This window comes from Drosophila erecta, unplaced genomic scaffold (genome assembly GCF_003286155.1).
Source record: "Drosophila erecta strain 14021-0224.00,06,07 unplaced genomic scaffold, DereRS2 tig00000092-arrow-pilon, whole genome shotgun sequence".
Lineage (NCBI taxonomy): Eukaryota > Metazoa > Arthropoda > Insecta > Diptera > Drosophilidae > Drosophila > Drosophila erecta.
In genome coordinates, this window is record NW_020825207.1 from 19,558,115 (window position 1) to 19,577,076 (window position 18,962).

General features: G+C 43.7%; 6 protein-coding genes across 12 annotated transcripts; 2 read left to right on the forward strand and 4 right to left on the reverse strand.

Annotated features, from left to right (window-relative positions):
- Positions 1-14: 14 nt before the first annotated feature.
- LOC6548697 (intersectin-2) lies at positions 15-8,019 on the reverse strand. Of its 5 annotated transcripts, XM_001974032.3 has the most exons (12): positions 7,853-8,019; positions 7,241-7,626; positions 6,780-7,169; positions 6,183-6,622; positions 5,830-6,103; positions 5,623-5,770; positions 5,294-5,560; positions 4,339-5,229; positions 3,750-3,998; positions 3,394-3,667; positions 3,150-3,323; positions 908-2,732 (listed from the first exon to the last, which is right to left on the reverse strand). In XM_001974032.3, exons 2-12 carry the CDS (start codon positions 7,402-7,404, stop codon positions 2,722-2,724), a joined length of 3,282 nt encoding a protein of 1,093 aa, XP_001974068.2. In that variant the 5' UTR covers positions 7,405-7,626; positions 7,853-8,019; the 3' UTR covers positions 908-2,721. The 5 variants fall into 5 exon arrangements, with proteins under 5 accessions (XP_026837071.1, XP_001974068.2, XP_015012019.1 ...); XM_026981270.1 differs by lacking the exon at positions 908-2,732 and adding an exon at positions 15-385 and having other exon boundaries at positions 7,241-8,019; XM_015156533.2 differs by lacking the exon at positions 3,750-3,998.
- Positions 8,020-8,390: 371 nt separating this feature from the next.
- Positions 8,391-10,537, forward strand: LOC6548788 (probable ATP-dependent RNA helicase DDX47). 2 transcript variants are annotated; one of them, XM_026980621.1, is made up of 4 exons: positions 8,391-8,526; positions 8,587-8,792; positions 8,853-9,111; positions 9,301-10,537. In XM_026980621.1, exons 1-4 carry the CDS (start codon positions 8,406-8,408, stop codon positions 10,392-10,394), a joined length of 1,680 nt encoding a protein of 559 aa, XP_026836422.1. In that variant the 5' UTR covers positions 8,391-8,405; the 3' UTR covers positions 10,395-10,537. The 2 variants fall into 2 exon arrangements, with proteins under 2 accessions (XP_026836422.1, XP_001974067.1); XM_001974031.3 differs by having other exon boundaries at positions 8,439-8,792.
- A 19-nt stretch (positions 10,538-10,556) lies between these two features.
- On the reverse strand, positions 10,557-14,053 carry LOC6548787 (protein deadlock). The gene is made up of 4 exons (XM_026980622.1): positions 13,805-14,053; positions 12,553-13,746; positions 12,467-12,498; positions 10,557-12,304 (listed from the first exon to the last, which is right to left on the reverse strand). The coding sequence occupies exons 1-4, from the start codon at positions 14,045-14,047 to the stop codon at positions 10,645-10,647; spliced, it is 3,129 nt and encodes a 1,042-aa protein (XP_026836423.1). The 5' UTR covers positions 14,048-14,053; the 3' UTR covers positions 10,557-10,644.
- Positions 14,054-14,398: 345 nt separating this feature from the next.
- LOC6548786 (transcription factor E2F2) lies at positions 14,399-16,555 on the reverse strand. Its single transcript, XM_001974029.3, has 5 exons — positions 15,905-16,555; positions 15,733-15,842; positions 15,288-15,546; positions 14,759-15,098; positions 14,399-14,692 (listed from the first exon to the last, which is right to left on the reverse strand). Exons 1-5 carry the CDS (start codon positions 16,205-16,207, stop codon positions 14,589-14,591), a joined length of 1,116 nt encoding a protein of 371 aa, XP_001974065.1. The 5' UTR covers positions 16,208-16,555; the 3' UTR covers positions 14,399-14,588.
- A 146-nt stretch (positions 16,556-16,701) lies between these two features.
- LOC6548785 (M-phase phosphoprotein 6) lies at positions 16,702-17,788 on the forward strand. Its single transcript, XM_001974028.3, has one exon. It carries the CDS (start codon positions 17,235-17,237, stop codon positions 17,721-17,723), a length of 489 nt encoding a protein of 162 aa, XP_001974064.1. The 5' UTR covers positions 16,702-17,234; the 3' UTR covers positions 17,724-17,788.
- Positions 17,708-18,910, reverse strand: LOC6548784 (ubiquinone biosynthesis O-methyltransferase, mitochondrial). 2 transcript variants are annotated; one of them, XM_001974027.3, is made up of 4 exons: positions 18,821-18,910; positions 18,590-18,766; positions 17,998-18,530; positions 17,708-17,910 (listed from the first exon to the last, which is right to left on the reverse strand). In XM_001974027.3, exons 1-4 carry the CDS (start codon positions 18,847-18,849, stop codon positions 17,780-17,782), a joined length of 870 nt encoding a protein of 289 aa, XP_001974063.1. In that variant the 5' UTR covers positions 18,850-18,910; the 3' UTR covers positions 17,708-17,779. The 2 variants fall into 2 exon arrangements, with proteins under 2 accessions (XP_001974063.1, XP_015012017.1); XM_015156531.2 differs by having other exon boundaries at positions 17,708-18,530.
- Between the last annotated feature and the right edge of the window lie 52 nt (positions 18,911-18,962).

The window sequence follows — 18,962 nt, forward strand, 5'->3', positions numbered from 1 at the left end:
CCGACACTTGCAACTTAGCACCTATAGAGTTTGTGTGGATGTTTTTTGTTTCACCAGCAACACCACTGACCAAATCGTTTTTTCGGCGTTTCTGGCTTCCAGTCGACCACCACTGATTTGCCAACCAATCGATTCCCATTTCCCTGAAGCATGGACTTCGCCAGCAGCTCATCGCACTCAAACCGGACATAGGCACATCCCATAAGATGGCCATCCCGCCGCCTGGTTATGTGCACAGCTTGAATAGTGCCTCGCAGCTTATTGTTGGCTACATCTTCGTTCGGATCACCCTGGTCGGTATTACATCCGCGCCACTGTTGCCATAAGCGCTGGATTCCTTTGGAGCTTCTGTCACCGGCACCTTGATCTGGCTCTGGCTTGATCTCTGTGGGGGAACAGGCACGAATATTATGAACAATCCTTAGAATGCATTAGTCGGGTTACAGACCATTAAGTTCGCAATTGCAGAATCAACGAATTCAATGTACTCATTTACTATAGCAAGAGGACGTATGGTCGAATGCCACGACTATTACATACCCCTTACTCAGCTAGGATATGCAAGAGAGATGGAGATGTGCATAATGCTGTAGCAGGCAGAAGTCGAATGCTGCCGCATGCAGTATTCAATTAATTCAACGTTTTGGACCTTGAATCTACTTGAATCTACATTCCTAATCTTATTGTAGCTTCAATAGGTCCCGAGACCTCGACAGTTGGACGGATAGACGGACATGGTCGTATGGACTGCACTAGAGATCCTGAATATACGCCCTTTTACAAGTCGGAAACTCCTTTTTTAACTTGTTACATACTCTTTAAAGGGTATAGTAAACGAGTATAGTAAACTTTACGAGTAACGAATATAAAAACGCAAGAATTTTGTTTGAATTTCTTTTATACATTTATTGCACCAAATATGTGTACTTTGTTATTTTCATAATTTAATTTAATATTTTTGCTCTTCGCATTTTATTTTTGTCTATCTTTGAAACTGATATATTTTAATATGTTTTATAGTATTTTTTGGTTTTGCTTTTCTAGAAGAATTCACTTTATATTTACTCGAATGCATTGTGTGTGTGCAGAAGATTTCTGCAAGTTCTCCACAGCTCAGCTTGTATATAGGTAAATATATCGATGGTCACCATTTCGCGTTTAAAGTGATTCCTAGTGTAGGTGAGTGTGCTAATGCATTTGATCGGGATTGCGCCTCGTCGGTAATTACGCTTAAGCATTGTTTACAATAACAAACTTTTGTAACGATTAAACAAGTACGCTTACATGTATATGTATGAGCATTATATGTATGCAGGAGTGTATATGCGGGACGCGGAATGTACGGATATCTCAATTAACACTTTGCTTTGTTTTTTCTAAAGAATTTGTAGTATCTTCTGAATATATTATGAATATGCTTCTTTTGTGGCTCATTCAAAGTTATTAGTACATTTATATGTGGAATTAAACAACCCAACATTTGCTACATAAATATGTGTTTATGCTTTTAGAATTTCCCCACCCAGCCGCCGATCGGTTGGGATTATAGCACCAACTGATCGCAACCGTGCGGGGCTCATAACGATTCTTTACTTTGGTTTAATTTAATATAGTTATAGACGCATATGTAGTCGTGGTATGCAATAACAAGTTACGATTAAGTTAGTCCATGTAAGGTGACTGTTTGGTTATCATTTTTGAAAGGCATTCGACAGTGTTTCTTCATATGTACGAGATAGTGTAGATACATGTGTGTGATTTGTTAAATAGACTAAATGTAACTAGCATAGAATGATTCGAACAGCATAACGTGGCTCTCTATAATATCCGACTATCAATCCAATCGGGTCGAAAGAACTATGTGTGGATTTTGTACATACTTAATTTTAACATTGCAAACAAATTTAACATTCACCAAGAGACAATACTCGTTAAATTAATACAGTTATGGCAGTTGAGACAAGCGCTTAACTTATTCATTAAATCAAGTATGTTATTTTAAAGTTTAAACTGAAGTTAAGCCATTACAAATATATGTCCCGCTTTTTCCATTAATCTTGATGTCTTTTTAAAGATATAAGTAAATGGTCATATGCTTAATATTTAGTTAACAATAATGTATACTCCCACTTTTGGTTTTAATACTTTAAGTATATACAATTACATACGGATATTATTGGAAAACACAGAAAACCATTGTTATAGATACTATTTGCGTATTTGTGGTAGCATTTGGGGAAAAAAACTTCTGAATATTCTGGATTTGATCGATAAACACATCTACATACAACGAAATTTCAAGTGTCATTTGATATCCTTATGTATATTGTAGTTTCCATATGCAGATTATTATATAAACCCTTTAAAATGTGACTTACTAGAATTCGGTTGTATCTTTCGTTTGATTTGTTACGAACATGAGAGCAGTGTTTGATTCTATAAATGATTTCAGAGGAGATCTGGTTATTAATTCTATCAATTTAAGGGAATTTTACTCCGAATAGGATAAACATGAATAAACTTTCAGGTTGAACAATGAAAGAAGCCAATTTATAGGCTTTCTAGAATACTGTACGAATTCCGGCTAGGTAGCTACGGAGGATATTGATGCTGCTGCTGATCTTAAGTTAACCCAATTCCCAAGGGATCATGTAGATTTTTTATCGGTATTTTTTGTAAGCAAGTGCCTGATGCCGCTTAGAGGCCAAAACCGAAGGCTCGTTATACGTTTCCTGTTGGCAATTAAGATCGAAATTGCATTTAATTCTTTTAATTTATGTACAAAATACAAATAATGAAATACAAAATATAATTAGGCAGACTGAATAAATATATAAATGAATGGACACTAGAAATTAGCTAAACGAAAAAGAGAGGTCGCTAGGGATAAACTTAGGAGTAAATCTAAAAACTAAATAATCACAATTAACAATTAAATACATCTGGAAATATTGCAACAAATAAACACTATAGAGGGGGTTTCAAAACCGAAAGGCGAGAACATATTGGCATTGATAATTCGAAAATAATGGTAAAAATAAAGCAATAAGTCTACGGAATGTAGTAACTAGAGAGCTGAGCTATGCAGAGAGCTGGTTCGGCAGGTGAGATTCACTGCTTCGTGGTGCCATTAGCTTTCGCTGGCTTACCGGACGTCACGAAGGGTCCCACATAGTTGCTGGGGAAGAGGCCGGAAAGGCCATTCAGCTCGCCACGCCACCACTCCGGCTCATCCCGACCCAGAACGCTAATGATATCGTCTTTATCAAACGACAGCTCATCATCATTTTGTGCTTTGTACGGATAGAGAGCAATGACCTTGTCTGTATGGACAGAAAACGATATAGATAAATTAATGTATTTAACACATATTACGAATATTCCAAAACCAACCCAAGATCTGCTCAGTCATCTCGATACGGCTACCGGAAACTGGAGTATTCCGTCCGCTGTTGCGCCCGCCTTGGAGGACCTTTACATATGTGGCCGGGAACCATCCGATCTGTCGCCGGCGGCCCTTTGCCTGCAGCTCACCTTCCCACCAGCCGGAGTCCGTCTTCTTGCGGATCATTATCAACTGGCCTCTCGTCAGCGAAAGCTGTTCTGTGCTGGTGGCCTCATAGGGTGCGATTACTTGTGCAATCTCAGACCGCTTGGCCCGCATTCCCTGCAAGATTATTACGAAAAAGATGTGGGTTAATGAAATGAAACTATAAATGAAGTGGTAACGGGCTGTGTCAACTATTTACGGGTGTCATGGAAGAGGTGCGTGACATGGGTCGGCTGTAGCTCTCGGCAGGCTCGCTGCTTTGTGTTTTGGACTGTGTATTGATCTGGGAAACTTCAGTGTCGAGGTCTTCGTGCGCCTCCTCAGCGCCAACGCCTGGGCTTGAGATCGGCTGCTCGCTGGGCTCCTGAACAGGCAGCGGCTGGTAAAGCTGCTCCTGTACCTCCACGGGAGCAGCGGTGTAGGCAGCGTTGCCGTTTAGCGTCGTCTCCTGGGTCAGTGCAAGTGTAACAACGGTGGCAAAAAGCACAGCACATGAAAAGCATTGGATTAGTAGATGGACATGAGGGCAACGGTTAGACACGACTCTGGACTTTGGGGTTGTGAACTCTTAACAAGTAAGATAAAGTGTGGGTCTGACTAAAAATTTAGCAATTCCAAATCCCAATTTGGGAACCAAATACAGTTTTCCGTTATTAACATAAATAATATAAATTATGCCGGTCACGTTTTTTAATATTATGGAAATTGTACTCTTGTTTCTAGTTCCAATCAATTTAAAAACAAATGGCTCCACACTAAACTACATTATAGACTAGCTATCGACTTACCTGATCCAGAGATTCTACCGGTTCCGCAGCGGCTGTGCTTGCTGTGCCCACATCCGCCTTCTGGACATAGTTTGAGGGGAACATGCCCGTGCGACTACCAATGGTACCTGTCCACCACTCACCCTCCTTCTTAATGACCATTACCATCTCACCAGCACTAAAGCTCAAATCGCCCTCCTCGGCGGACTCATAAGGATATGCGGCTATGTAATACTCGACATCGCCGGCGGCAGTCGGATCTACGGAAGCTGCCGGAACCGAGCTGGTATTGATATTGTCATTGTAGGTGTCAGCCACGGTGGCCACTTGAGCATCAACCGGCGGCTCGACAGCGGCGACAGGAGCAACTTCACCGACTTCTAGTTTCTCCACATAGGATTCAGGGAACCAGCCGGTGTGGCCATTTATCTCGCCAGCCAACCATCCCGGCTCAGCGTTCTGCTCCAATGGCACCAGGATAATGTCACCAGGCACGAAAGTAATCTCTTCGGCGTTGCGAGCGTTGAACTCGTATACTGCTTGATATTTCACGAATCCCTCTGGGGCCGGTCCACCTAAGTCCGCAGCTGAAGCTGCCACTGCAGAGATGTCATTGCTCACCACTGCATAAGGATCGCTGGCAGTCGTACCCGTCTCCCCCCAAGCACTGGAAGTGTTTGTGTCCCAGGCAGATGTTACGCTAGTCTCGTTCTTTCGATTGTACTTCAATTCCAGCACTGAGGTGCGCTGCACATCGTATTCCTTGTACAGGTCTTCGCACTTTGTGATTAGAGCGGAAAGCTCGGCCTTGAGCTCAGACATCTGTTCATCATTAGTGTTGATGTCCTCCTTCTTTGACTCAATCTCTTTACTAATATTCTCGACTTTGTCCTTTATTTGGTTAATAATCAACTGTAGAAAAAGAAATACATGTGTAAAGAAAATACTAATACTTTTCGAATATGCCAAAGCTCACCTGCTTGTGGGCAAATGCTGCATTCAGTTGCTCCTGCTGCGCATTCTCCCCTCCCAAGGCAGCGCCGGTGGCCTTGCTCTTGGCATCCCACTTCGCCCGCTCCTGGGTGAGCTGAAGCAGCTTGGCGTTCTGCTCTTTGATGCGCGCTTTCAGCTGCGACATTTCGGACATGGATGTGTCGCGCTGGGTGCGCATCCCGTCGATTACGGTCTTTACGTTTGTCACGCCAGCGCGAGTGTCGCAAATCCTCTGCGAAAGTTCCTTGATCTGTAATAAAGGCGCGTTAGTTAGATCAACCAGTCAAGCAGGTTATACTCAAAAAACATTACTTTTTCGTTCAGTGTGCTCAGCTCCACATTAAGCTGGGTGTTGTGTGCTTTCTGTTTGAGAACACGCTCTTGTTCCCTCTCCTTCTGTGCGTTCATTTCGGCAATTCTAGCCTGCTCCCATTCCTGCTGGCGCTGCTTCTCCAACTCCCTGATGCGATAGAAAATGTATGAATTTATTGTCGCTCAAAGCAAGATTAATGTCCTCACTTTCTAGCTGCCTCCTTAGCCTCCAGTTCCCGCTTGCGCTGCTCCTCCTTCTCCATCTCAATTTCTCGCTGGCGTTGGAGCTGTCGCTCTAGTTCCTCCTGCTGCTTACGCTCGGCTTCCAAGCGAGCCTTTTCACGCTTATCAGCCTCTTCACGCTCCTTTCGCTCTCTTTCTTCTCGCTCCTTGCGCTGCTGATCCTCCATGATTTTGCGCCTACGATCCAGCTCTGCTTGACCCTTAACATAGTTTTCCTTGCGCTTGTCTTCGAAGGAAGCTGGGGAACGCGAAATCACAAGTGTTTATAAATGGACTATACACAAAATGTTTGACAAGGGAGTTAATTAAGCACTTACTTTGTCCAGGTAGTCCGGCTGTTGGGTCAGCATCCACGGCTCCCACTCCGCCCTGGGACGACACAGATGCGTGCCGGGAGGCCGGTTGTGAGCCAGGACGGGACACCACCCCAGATACCGATCCCGGGCGCGATTTTATCTTGCGCAAGTTCGGCGGCACCCAGTCTTGGGGCAAGGTAACCGGGATTTTCTCACCAGCCATGGCCTTCTCGCACAGAAACATGGCAAGAATAAACTCGTCGCAGTTCAGCCGTCCATCGCCGTCGATGTCGGACAGCGTCCAGATTTGGGCCAGCGTGACCTGGGGTAGCTTGCTCTGTACGAGAACGCCGCGTGCCTGGGATCCAGTTAAATAACCAGATCGGGTGCGATCATTGGCATTGAACACCTGAGTGTATTTGCGCTTCTGGGCAGCTGGAACGGCCCATTCGCCTTGGTTGCTAAAAGAGTAGAAGATGATTGAGGAGTTAAGAACAGATACAATATTATACATTTGATTTTACAGATATTTCAATAACTAGGCAATTAGTTATTCAATTCTAAAATGAAATGATGTCTTCATTGCTACATTAATATTTAATCACAGATGATGCTTACACAGACTCGATAGAGGGCGCCCGCTCCGAAATGGACATGTGGCGACTAGGTGGATTGCTGGAGGGGGGTGTGGGCCCCGGCGGCACTGAGACTCCGGGTGGTGAGATGACAGCAGCCGCAGCCACCGGAGGAGCTACAACGGGAGCAGGAACAACTGCGGCGACTGCCGGAACCATTCCCTTGAGTGGATCCAATGGGCTCATGGAACTTGTGGAGCCACGTGGCGTCATCGAGGGTGTTTTTTGGACATCGCCTGTAAGAGACGACAACAGGCTGGGAGGTAGAACCTTGGGCACGTCCATTCCGCGCAGCTTGAGGTTGATAAGCTTGCAGGCTATGCTGAACTCATTGATGTTCATCTTGCCGTCGGAATCGGTGTCCGCCAGAGCCCTGGAGATAAGAATGTGAGTAAGAATTTAAACTCTTATCGTCAGATGATTCATGGGGCGTCATATACATACCAGATTTGGCCTAGGATCAGGGGCGGCAGCTGGGACTGTAGAAAGAATCCTTTGGCCTGGGCGCCGGTAACGAACCCTGCCTGCGGCTGGAGTGCCTTAAACTGTTCCTGGTACTTCAAACGCTCCCTCGGGGTCACCGCCCACGCATCCACCGCCGGGTTCATTTTGGACAAACACTTTATCCTAGTTTCCAGGGAAAGCTCTTCCTCTTTATCGTCCTTTTTCCGTGTGTATGTGTATTAGTGCGCTCTCTTCGGCCACTTTTGAGTACACATCAAATACACGCTCTTTCGCTGCGCACTCTTCGCCGCTCTCTTTACTACGTCTATCGCCTATTGAGTATCCACCACCCCCACAAATTTTCACAATGGATTTTTATGGTTTACCTGTAAAGCAGTTGCAAAAATATTAAGCGATCTCAATGGAAAGGTTTTAAAAATTGATTGCCCCCTTTGCTCGCTTTCAAAAGGTTTTAGTTTCTCTTTAGTAGGCGTTTTCACTTGTCAACCGGATAGCCACGAATTAACTGATAAGTGATGATCTGGTATGGTCTTTGCCAACGCACAAGTTGTTCTATTATATACCCCTTTTAATGGTAATTTTGGGGCTTACTTTGCATCGGAACAAGAAAATTTTGTATTTGCGTAAATTTAATCAATATTTTATATGATAGGACCTGATATCGAAGAACGATAGGCTCCGATAGGTTCGCACTAATAATCGGAGGAGGGTGACCGTCGCTTGATTCTGTGATTATGGCAAGCAAGTGTTGGAAATCACGACAACCTTTTGTTGTGACCGTTCTTCATCGTTTTAGTTATTGCCGCTAAATAATTGAAACAATTGATAAGCAGAAAATATGAATTATATATTCCTCCTAATATTGACGTCATAAAAATTGTGTTGATAGTGCGGTGTAAATTAAAATTGTTATTAATGTTAATTGCATTTAACACAAGTACAAAAATTGTTCTATAGCAAAAATGAAAACAAGGATACATCAAATTTTCTATAGGGGACTCCCATAAAGATAACAAAGGATACATTTTGTTATTATTATTATTTTTATCAATTATATTCCTATAATTGAATGTGTGACTGAGATACAAACCTTATTAGGCGGCAGTGTGCATTGGCTATTAGCGCACTTTAGCTATCGAAACTAATGATATATAACATAGAATCTGTAGTGCTTCAAAGACGCAATTATATCGATACTATCGATTCCATAACTATTCATATTTTACCGTCTCGAACTCTTTCATTTCGACCACGTGCTGGAACTGGTAATATCCGTATCGAGAATATTTGCTGAAACTCATGTAACAAAATGTCGGAAACTTCAGAGGACGAACAGACGCAATTGCAAACCAGTGACGAAGAGGAGGATCTAAGTGGGGAAGAGGAGCAGGAAGATGGAGAGGAAATTGCAGATAACGATTATGAAGAAGAGGACGACGAGGCGGCACAAAGTGGCGAAGATGAGCCATCTAAAGGCTCCGAGCCGGAGGACGACACAGCAGATGATCAGAAGCTAACCTGGAAAGATCTCGTATGAGCCTCGCTTCTAAATTACGCTTAAATTGATTCTAATGTCCATATTTCTTCAAAGGGTCTCAATGAGACTTTGTGTCAAGCATGTGACGAATTAAAGTGGAAAGCCCCTTCAAAGATTCAGCGGGAGGCTATTCCGGTAGCCCTACAGGGCAAGGATGTGATTGGCCTGGCGGAGACCGGTTCCGGCAAGACAGGAGCCTTCGCTCTACCCATTTTACACGCCCTTCTCGAGAATCCGCAGCGGTATTTTGCCCTCGTGCTAACTCCCACGAGGGAACTGGCCTTTCAAATTGGCGAGCAGTTTGAGGCCCTTGGTAAGTTTTCGCATAATTCATTTGCTTTTACTTCGCAGTGATGTTAAACCTGTTTTGATTTTGTTTATCAACGAAAATATGAAATTATAATTTTCTTATTCGTCACTACCTCTGAGTAAAAGAAGCCTTCCCATTTATCGTATTATTTAATTGAAATCTGTCAAACTCATGGTAGATCTGTTTTCCCAGGTAGCGGGATCGGCATAAAGTGCTGCGTGGTTGTCGGCGGCATGGACATGGTAGCTCAGGGCCTTCAATTGGCCAAGAAGCCGCATATTATTATTGCTACACCGGGTCGCTTGGTTGATCACCTAGAAAACATGAAAGGTTTTAACCTTAAGGCTATTAAATACTTGGTCATGGACGAGGCGGATCGCATTCTCAACATGGATTTTGAGGTGGAGCTGGACAAGATCCTGAAGGTATTGCCACGTGAACGACGAACATTTCTGTTTAGTGCGACTATGACCAAGAAGGTAAAGAAACTGCAGCGCGCCTCCCTCAAGGATCCGGTAAAGGTAGAGGTTTCTAACAAGTATCAGACGGTTGAGCAGCTGCAGCAATCATATTTGTTCATCCCTGTTAAATACAAGGATGTGTATTTGGTTCATATCCTCAATGAACTGTCAGGCAACAGTTTCATGATATTTTGCAGCACCTGCAATAACACAGTTAAGACAGCATTGATGCTTCGTGCGTTGGGATTGGCTGCTATTCCGCTGCATGGTCAAATGTCGCAAAACAAGCGACTGGCTGCCTTAAACAAATTCAAGGCCAAAAATCGCTCAATACTCATTTCGACGGACGTGGCCTCCCGCGGCCTGGACATTCCTCACGTGGATGTCGTCGTAAATTTCGACATACCAACGCACAGCAAAGACTACATCCATCGCGTAGGAAGAACAGCAAGAGCGGGTCGCTCCGGCAAAGCCATCACCCTCGTGAGCCAGTACGACATTGAATTGTATCAGCGCATCGAACATCTGTTGGGGAAGCAACTACCACTGTATAAGTGCGAGGAGGATGAGGTGATGGCCCTTCAAGAGCGAGTCGCCGAGGCGCAGCGCACCGCAAAACTGGAGCTGAAGGATCTGGAAGATACAAAGGGTGGCAAGGGCCACAAGAGAGGCGGGGACACCCTTGATGATGATTCGGAGAACTTCACGGGCGCACGCAAGCGCATGAAACCGATGGGCGCCGTTGGTGGTGGACACAAGCCTGGGGGAGGTGGAAGAAAGAGCTTTGGCAAAAAGAACTGGAGCAAGGGCAAGCAAAAGAGATAGGTCAGTCTGTATAAAAGATAAGTCTCGATTTTAATTAGTGCTACTTTTATAATAATGTAATCAAGATTTTTAATAGAAAGTAGTACTGAACTTTAAGTTTATTGATAGTTTCGATAATACAAAATATTTGTAAAAATCATATAGGAATAATCATTTGTTAACTTCATTCAGACTGGTGTTTATCAGGGGAAATGAAGAGATTACTATAAGTGTCAAAACGAGACCGATATTTTCCATTCATTTAATTTGCTTAATCTAGGTAGTTTTTATTGTTCGCATATTCATTTGAAAAATGAAAACTATTGTTTTTATTTGAGTTATGGGCGGCTATTGGCGAATGTCTAAAATTGTGAACTGTGGAGTGTCTTCTAAATGGTGGACACGGCTGAACATCGTCGGATGGTGCAATAATCAAGGAAGGACCAGATTCCGCTCCTGGCGTCCCCTGGCTTGCGCTCGCACTTTCATTCTGCCTGTAGCCTTTCGATGTGGTGTTTAGAATCGACATTATGGTTTCGTTGGTACAAATAGAATTTGGATGTAGGGTGATCAAATCAAGGGCGTTTGAAAATTTATCTGCGCGGTCTACGGAAGATTTGAGTATGGTGATCAAGTTTTTTTGGGGTATCTCAAAGTTATAATCCTTGTCCAGTTTTATTAGCTCATCGCAATAATCCTCCCAGTTGGCGTTGGACAGAATATTTAGCGTCATTAGCATCAAATCGCGATATTTGTGCGCCTTGCATGGCAACCACACATGCTCCATAATGCATTTCACAGCCTCTTTCTGCATGCCGCACTTATGTAGAGCTTCATAGGCGTGTGCCAGTAGTGGAGCTGAAATGCTTTTGTACAAGCGGCAGTCGGCCAGCATGATTAACAAATGCTGCCAGAGGTGGCGAAATTCGAAGATGTCGACAAACGAGGTGTAGTAGGTCTGGAATAGGGTAAAGCTTCGTATCGTCTGTCGGTAGATGTTCACCAAGTTGTCCTCGTCCATCCTGAGCAAACGTCTCTGGACTTCGCCCAAACTGCTCATCGTATGATCACAATTGAAAGAGATGCACCTGTTGTCCACACTTTGCATGCACCTTAATCCGAAAACTTCTTTAAAAGAAACTTCTTCGTTGAAGGCTGACGTGGGAAGAGGTACTTGGCTGTTGGCGCTGACCAGCGCAACTGCCGATTCTGGTGCTATGCGATATGGTGGTGCAAATACTGGCAATGTTTCTTTGGCCCGTCGGGCAGCAGTTGCTTCGTCGCGTAGCTTGCGATTGGATTCAGCTAATGGGGGATCCACTAGTGACAGCGGCACAGGCTTTGCAGACTCCTTGTTGTTCTTTTCCAACTCCTCCATTTCGTAGAGGGAACGCATCACGGAGGGCTGTGTCTTCAAATCTTCAGCATTTAGTTTTGGAATTCGAAACGAGTTTATCTTTTGCATTTTTGGGACTTCTTCTGGATCCGGCTGGAGTATCTGTTCCGCCGTTTTCGTGTTCTCTATCGGTTCGAGCTCAGGCAAAATCTCATCATTGAGTCCATCCCATGAGGCAGCCATTGAAAGCACATCGTCATCTTCGTCCTCGTAGTCCAGCTCTTCATTTCCTGCCATAAAGATGTCTATCAAATCGGATTTATCTACCTCTACTGTCGATGGTCTCGTCAGCTTCTCAAAGAACTCGCTGCTCTGAACTAGCTGGCAATCGATCTCGCTGGGTGTATTATTGCTAAAATTCTCCAGACAGCGATCGATCTCCTCGACCTCACGACATATCTCAATTGGTATGTCATACACGCCATCGTGTGTTAACTCGACGTTGGCTTCTTCGCCGCCCACGGGACCGGATAATTTTATGGCGTCACCCAGTGCCTGATCCATATGCATTCTATTTGGTGCGTAGTCTAGTGGTCTCTGCAAGTTGTCCTCATCGCGAAACATATTGTAGTTGTGCTCGTAAAACACATCGTAGCGATAGTTTGGACTCCCGTATCTAATATCGACCTTCTGCGCCAAATCCATCTCAACGGGTCCATCGATTTCTGAGCATTTCAAGTTGGTCGCTGTTTGCGGCATATGGGCTGGCATCAACGATTTGGCGCTTATCTGCGGTAACAAAAGGAAGTTGTTAGGTAACGTAAAAACCATATAACTGCTTACTGATTTTACGCCACTGTTCCTCATTTTGTTCTGCCGTGTGTTCCTTTGGACTCGAGATGTCGATGGATTCTGCTGTCCAGATACTTTTGAGAAGTTTTCGGCCTGCTGACTGATCTGTTCGTGGAGTGATTGCTTGTCCTGCAACTGAAGTAACGTTGTCTGCGGTGGCACTTTAAGCCTCTGTTTCAACTGCTTGGACCGCTTTTGAGCAGAATTTCGCAGTGGCTTTGCCCGAGTCGTCTCACTTTTTGGTTTTATAGTTAACATCTCCGCTGACTGCTTACTCTGCACGGTGAAGTTAGTTTTTAATGATGGATCTTTAGGAGTCAACTTTATCTTGCATGACAAATCTAGGGGTTTATCGCTTTTCATCTTTACCAGCAATTTTGAAAGCGGCAGTTGGTCATCGCATTCGTCGCTTGATTCCTCGGACACGTTATCGCGCATGGATGGCGGTGGAGTCTTGAGTTGCTGTTTGTAATTAGGTTTTTCGCCTGAATTTTGTCCCTTACCGGTTTTTAGTTTTAAATATTGCGGAGTATCTGTGGGAATACACGTATTTCGACGCTTGATTATTTTGTTTGAAGAAGCTTCGTAATCTTGTGTGGGACCAAATGATTTTCGACGTTGTGTTGGTTTGGACGCACTATTCTTGAGATATAAGGCAAGAACATCTGGAGAAGCACATGAATCTTTCGTCTTGATGGTACTGAAGTCTGGAGCATGAGGCGATGCCTCTCTGCACTTGAAAACATTTCCGTTGGGAGCACTAGCACTTGGTACTGGACCTTTGGCGACAGATGCAAATGTATCTGGGCGCTGCTTCATACTTAAGAGCTTAGAATCTCGGCGCTTGGTAATTCGAGCTTTTGAGGAACTGGCAGTCGTATGCCTTTTGCCCTGTTTCCAGATTTTAGCATATTCGGAATTACCAGGATTTTTATACGTAGAACTTTTATTCGAATGACTTGGAGATCTTTCTCCATTATCAGACTCACAATCTGTTGAATTTACTATGGTATCACGGGACTTGCTGGAACTTGGAGCTTCACGCGGCAGAGATTTTGTTGTAGAATTGGTGGGTCCTGGGAAAACAACGGCCTCTGGAATTTTGGCCATCGATCCTGGCTGGTTACCCTGCAGCACTTTTCTCGGTCTCACCAAGAACTCCGGTCTTATCGGTATGCTGGGATCCTGTTGGTTAGAAACAAATAAACACGAAGTTCTGGGATAAAATTTACAAAGATCTTACGCAGCTGATTTGGATACAGTAGGGATTCAGCCAGCTTTCAAGGAACCCTTTGAAAATTGTATTCCATTCCTGCTCTGACATGGAATTCGTTCCCAGCAAGGTCAGAATTTGCTGCCAGCAGCCCAGTTTTTGGCGCATCCTCATTTTTGCCAAGTTTTCCACAATCCACCCATACAATACTTCTTTTTCTCTTAAGACATGTGTGTGAAAGTTAACTTTAGCGGTTCTTTCCAGTGTGACCATGAACTCGTGATCAACGGTAGTTAAATACCAGATACCAGATACCAGTCCTATCAAAAGGCCTTTTGCCATTTTATAAACAAATTTAAATGTGTGGCCCATTTAGTAATGGACTCATCAATTTTAAAAACTATATTAGCAAAGTTGACTCTTTATTAATTATTCTAACATTATTTGCGCGTGTTCCCACACATCTACAAAAGTTTCGGTTGGGCCGTAAAAGTAAAAAAAAAAAATGGAAAAGCTACATGCATATAAATTTCTTAAAAAAATATTTGTACCAAGACCATTTTATTTACCAAGTCTTCACATAATCCCCATTTTACAAGTTAAGTCTAATACAAATACACAACCTACAATATGTGCATTTATGAATTTATTGGTTTGTTAGTGTGGCGAATTACAAGGTATTAAGCTAATTAAAAATTTCTAGACAATATAGAGAAATCAAAAGTCAAAATTGTACTAATCTTAAATATTTGCACAACGCACGCGGCCAGTTGCAGTGTAGCTACAGTCCTAAGATGTTCATCTCGACCCACAGTTAGGAGCACTGAACGTCAAAAAGCTCGCAGATACCTTCGTCGCTTTTTAACGCAAAGTTGAAGTCTTCCTGCGGTGGATTAAGCTGCACCAGCGGTGGGTTTTCTGCAACAATAAACAGGATTAAGTTAAAGAGGAGCTTCCTGAAAATGGCAAGAACACAAAACCAACCTAGATTGGGATCATCGGGATAAAATCGGCGCAGCGAGTGCCCGGACAGATAATTTTGAAAGATTATTTTCGCTGTCAGCTCGTTCTCCAAGAGTTTCATCTCATCTTTCATCTCGGGATTGCACGAGTAGCCGTGCTCGTCGGTGATCACGTTCCCCGTGCATGCTGGAACGGTACCATCCTCGCTGGAGTGCGACGACGTCGAGGGTGAGGGTGTGTCCAGACGTCGATAGTCAAAGAACCCGTCCGCATCGTGCGGATTTGTGGTGCTCTTTCCTTGGTTTGTCACCAGGCGAATGTCGATTGTGCTGCCATTATCCAGCGACACGGCCAGCTCGTACTGCAAAAATAATGTTTTTCTTTAATTAGCTATTATACGAAAAATGTACATTTCTCTACGTTCAAACCGATAGGAAAACACGTAAACTAGTTCAATGCCCTTCAAAAAGTAAGATAGACCATTATCAGAAAGTTTGTACAAACGTAGATTTAAAAAACAAAGTAAAATGTAGCCGGAAGTTAGACCTACATGATTTCGCTTGATATCCACTTCCTCGTCATAATTCGGTATTGTGAATACGGAATCATCTCCAAAGATGTCCAGCAGATCATCACGTGTCACATAAGCATACGACCTATTCGAGGGATCCTGCATAACGTAACGCAGGTTGCGCTGTGCATACTCCAGTTGTCTGTCTAGGTCATCCTCCACCATTTTTAGGTGATTGGTCCGGCTACGTGCCAGGTCGTAGTCCTCCTGGTCCTTGGCATTGTTGAAGCCCCCTCCGCTAAAATATTCACATTTTCAATAATTAGTGATGAAATATTTAAGTGGAATTATACTTTAAAAACTATTAAAGTAAATTCCACCTGTTTGTAGAGTATTTTAAGTGGTGAAGGGCTACTCCCAACCCATTTTGTTTCTGTCATTAACATTTTTAGTAAGAGTTTGCAAAATGCAAATGAGCTCTTACCGCCAGCGCACTAGGGAGCAGTGTCTGCCCTTATCTATTAGTCCAATGCCCTCCAAAACATTGGTAATATCGTATATTCGGCGCTTCTGCACGTCCAAAATTTTGGTTGCCTGCGGAGGAGAAATTTAGACGATATTAAAAATGAGTACTCAATGCTAAACCGTGTTAGTACCGCTTTCAGGTCGATGGAGCCGTCGTTGGCCTTCATGAGATCCACAAACTTCTGTGTGAGCAGGACCAGTGAACCCACGGAGCGCTGTTGTCCAGGCTGCGATTGCGATTGTGAATGCGACGGAGACTTGATTGGCGTGGGTGGATCTGGTGATGTGTCCATGTTAACGGGTGTGGACTCGTAACTCTGCGACCGGACCGAAGTTTCAGCCGAATCCACCTTCATCATCATAACCGAGGAGGAGGTGCCCGCTGCGGAGCTGCTGTCTCTTTTAACAATACTCGAGGTTTTGCGCTTATACATGGTCCACAATCGACTCGATGGATATATTCCCGTCCTGGTAAGTCTTTGCGTGCTTACACTCGATATGCAGCGATCAACAAGCCGAAATTAATTGCACTTTGGAGCGAAAATTAAACGAAAATACGAATGTTGGCGCTAGGTTTGCTTTCCGCCATTTATGTCATTTTTTTCATTCTCCCTCTATTCTTCGTGCGCACTGCGCAGTGTGGCAAAGCGATTCTGCCACGACGATAGTAAATCGATTAATCGATGTTTGCACACATTTCAACACTATATTTGAAACAGGGAAAATTGTTTATTTTCTGTAATTTGATTTATCTTTATATGCAGTGCATTTAATTCCTGATTTCACTTAGTATGTAAGGTGTTTTAGTTGTCCATCACGCAGATCATCCAGTGTTTTCTACTTAGTCTCAAAAATAATTTTTAAAAACAAACTTCATCTTAAAATGGGTATGAAAATATTTTCGGTGCACAATAGTTAGCTATTCTGTAAGATTTATTGTCTGATAAATCTTTTCAGGATTTCGGTTTCTTTCTCCGCCAAAGACACGAAATATTTATGTATGAAATTAGAACTTTTACTGCGTTTCAAATTAAAAACATTAGCCCTTTGATAGATCCTTTGCTATTTTTCATTGTTTTTGGAGCATGTTTCCGCACTGCTGCTACATCTGCCCATTCAACTGGGGTTGAACATTAATATTATTGTGTTATTTTTTTGGTAGTTTGTCGAGGGGTCACGCTGAGTTAGAAATGCTTTAAAAGTATTTGTTACTGCTCAGTCTATGTTAAAAAAGTTAGCGGAAAAACTAAGGGTTGTTTTAGTTTTCAAAGGTACTTTAAATATCGCATAAGCACGAGGGCGCGCCACGTTTTCTAACTAAGCTAAACGACGTTTTGCAGCACTGGCCTTGCCAGTTTGTTTTGTTCGGTTATTCTACTTCGAATGAAATTAAACGTGCCAGAGGTTTCCGCATCTATGTTTAAAGTTAAATTTATTGGGATCAGAAAATAAAATAACAAAATGCCAGCCAAATCAAAGCCGAGACTTTCGCGGGGTGTCCTGGACATGAAGTTTATGCAGCGCACAAAAGTTAAAGTGGAAAAAGAGGCAGACGATGAGCAGAGTAGGGCACTGTACTCGCACGAGATCAACCAGAAGATGCTCAATTCCACCTCGAATTTTGTGTTGGAGTCCAGCTACTCAATATGTGCCGGCCTGATAGACGGACGCCTCAGTTTCCGGGGCATGAATCCGGAGCTGGAACTTCTCATGGAACAGGAGCTGGCAGAAAAGCAGGGCAATACAAGGCCGGAGCAGCCCAAGGAGGTCTCCGACCAAGACATGGTGAAGGCTTTTTATGCCAACAAGGCGCCCACGGTCACCGGCAGCATGAGCAAAAAGTTTAACACCAAAAAGGACTTTAAAAGGAAGCAGGTCGGCGAAGATAGTGGGAATCCGCATGCCAAGAAGAGGCAGCACTTTAAGAAACCACGCTCGGATGACGATTAGTTTACTACTTAGTTGTTACACACTGACTTAGCTCTTAGTTAAATAAAAATACGATTTCAATTGTATTCCCGATGTGGTTGTTTCACCGCCTGCAGGGCGTAGCACATCTGGTTGTTGTTGATCCATCGCCAGGTGTTGCTCCAAAAGTCGTAGGTGCTTCCGTTTACCAATACCGTCTGACAGTTCACTACAGATGAACAAGTAAAAAAGGGTACTGGGGTTGGTATAAGAATAGCCAGAGCTATCCTGACTATAAAACCTTGGATAAACTTACTCGTATCCAAGATGCGCTGGACGTCCAATGGCGAAATCATTTTGTCCCAGTGATGCGTTCCTTTGGGCACCAGGTTTAGAACATACTCGCTAAGGATTACGCCGCCGAACCAACTGGGTAGGGTTTTGTTCAGAGTGGTGATGAAGATGGATCCTCCAGGCTTTAGGGTGCGTACACTGGCCTCCAGCAGGGCTACTTTATCGTTGACGTGCTCCAATACTTCAGATACTATCACCGCATCATAGCATTCGCAATTGGCCTTGGCATGTTGATCCACGGGTTCCATTTTGTACACCACTTTGGTGGTTAACTCTGGACTGGAGCATTTGAGGTGCTCGCGGGCAGCCTCTAATAACTTCTCGCCAAGGTCTATGCCAGTCACCTGGGCACCAAGGCGCGCCAAGTGTTCCGTGAGCAATCCTCCGCCACATCCTACCTCCAAAATATTTTGACCCAACAACACCTTGGTGGTATTTACGTAATCTGGCTTCACAGTGCCGCGCGAAACGATGCCATCTCTGATGAAGGGAACCCTGAAAGGAGAAATGGTCTAAGCAATAAGCCTATTGGACATCAAATCTGTATAGCTTACCTAATCATATTCAGGGCATGTAGAGCACCCATGGTTCCATTTTGATTCCACCACTCTGAGGCGTGATTCTCATGGTGCAGCACTTCCTTTTGGGTGCCGGCATCCAGTGGCTTCGCTGTGCTGCTGCTCCTTGTCGAATTCCGCACTATAGCAATTGCTGGCAAATGTCTAAACTTGCTGGAATGCAAAAATGTAATGTAATCTATTATTGCAGTCTATTATTGGAGTTACCCGCTGGCAAACAATGAATTTCGCAGCATTTTTGCGAGAAAAACAAACAGTGATTAAAAAACAGCTGACTTTGTTTTGTTGCCACGGCAAAAGCATGGGCGTAGCGAAAACATTAAGGGGGATTGACGACTCCTAAACTTAA

Bases quoted from the DNA above. Each gene is read 5' to 3' on its own strand.
- LOC6548785 (XM_001974028.3), top strand. From the start codon at position 17,235: ATGCCAGCCAAATCAAAGCCGAGACTTTCGCGGGGTGTCCTGGACATG.
- LOC6548787 (XM_026980622.1), bottom strand. From the start codon at position 14,047: ATGGTCACACTGGAAAGAACCGCTAAAGTTAACTTTCACACACATGTC. The intron at 12,499-12,552 runs GTAAGCAGTTAT...TTGTTACCGCAG, and splicing joins GGAACAGTGGCGTAAAATCA to ATAAGCGCCAAATCGTTGAT. The intron at 12,305-12,466 runs GCCGCAAACAGC...CAACTTGCAGAG, and splicing joins TCGTTGATGCCAGCCCATAT to ACCACTAGACTACGCACCAA.
- LOC6548697 (XM_026981270.1), bottom strand. From the start codon at position 7,404: ATGAACCCGGCGGTGGATGCGTGGGCGGTGACCCCGAGGGAGCGTTTG. The intron at 5,561-5,622 runs GTAATGTTTTTT...CCTTTATTACAG, and splicing joins TGAGCACACTGAACGAAAAA to ATCAAGGAACTTTCGCAGAG. The intron at 3,324-3,393 runs GTTGGTTTTGGA...CTGTCCATACAG, and splicing joins GATGACTGAGCAGATCTTGG to ACAAGGTCATTGCTCTCTAT.
- LOC6548786 (XM_001974029.3), bottom strand. From the start codon at position 16,207: ATGTATAAGCGCAAAACCTCGAGTATTGTTAAAAGAGACAGCAGCTCC. The intron at 15,099-15,287 runs GTAGGTCTAACT...TTATTTTTGCAG, and splicing joins TGGATATCAAGCGAAATCAT to TACGAGCTGGCCGTGTCGCT. The intron at 14,693-14,758 runs GTTGGTTTTGTG...TTATTGTTGCAG, and splicing joins TCCCGATGATCCCAATCTAG to AAAACCCACCGCTGGTGCAG.
- LOC6548784 (XM_015156531.2), bottom strand. From the start codon at position 18,849: ATGCTGCGAAATTCATTGTTTGCCAGCGG. The intron at 18,767-18,820 runs GTAACTCCAATA...TTTGCATTCCAG, and splicing joins AATTCATTGTTTGCCAGCGG to CAAGTTTAGACATTTGCCAG. The intron at 18,531-18,589 runs GTAAGCTATACA...TTCTCCTTTCAG, and splicing joins CATGCCCTGAATATGATTAG to GGTTCCCTTCATCAGAGATG.
- LOC6548788 (XM_026980621.1), top strand. From the start codon at position 8,406: ATGATATATAACATAGAATCTGTAGTGCTTCAAAGACGCAATTATATC. The intron at 8,527-8,586 runs GTAATATCCGTA...CGGAAACTTCAG, and splicing joins TCGACCACGTGCTGGAACTG to AGGACGAACAGACGCAATTG. The intron at 8,793-8,852 runs GTATGAGCCTCG...ATTTCTTCAAAG, and splicing joins AGCTAACCTGGAAAGATCTC to GGTCTCAATGAGACTTTGTG.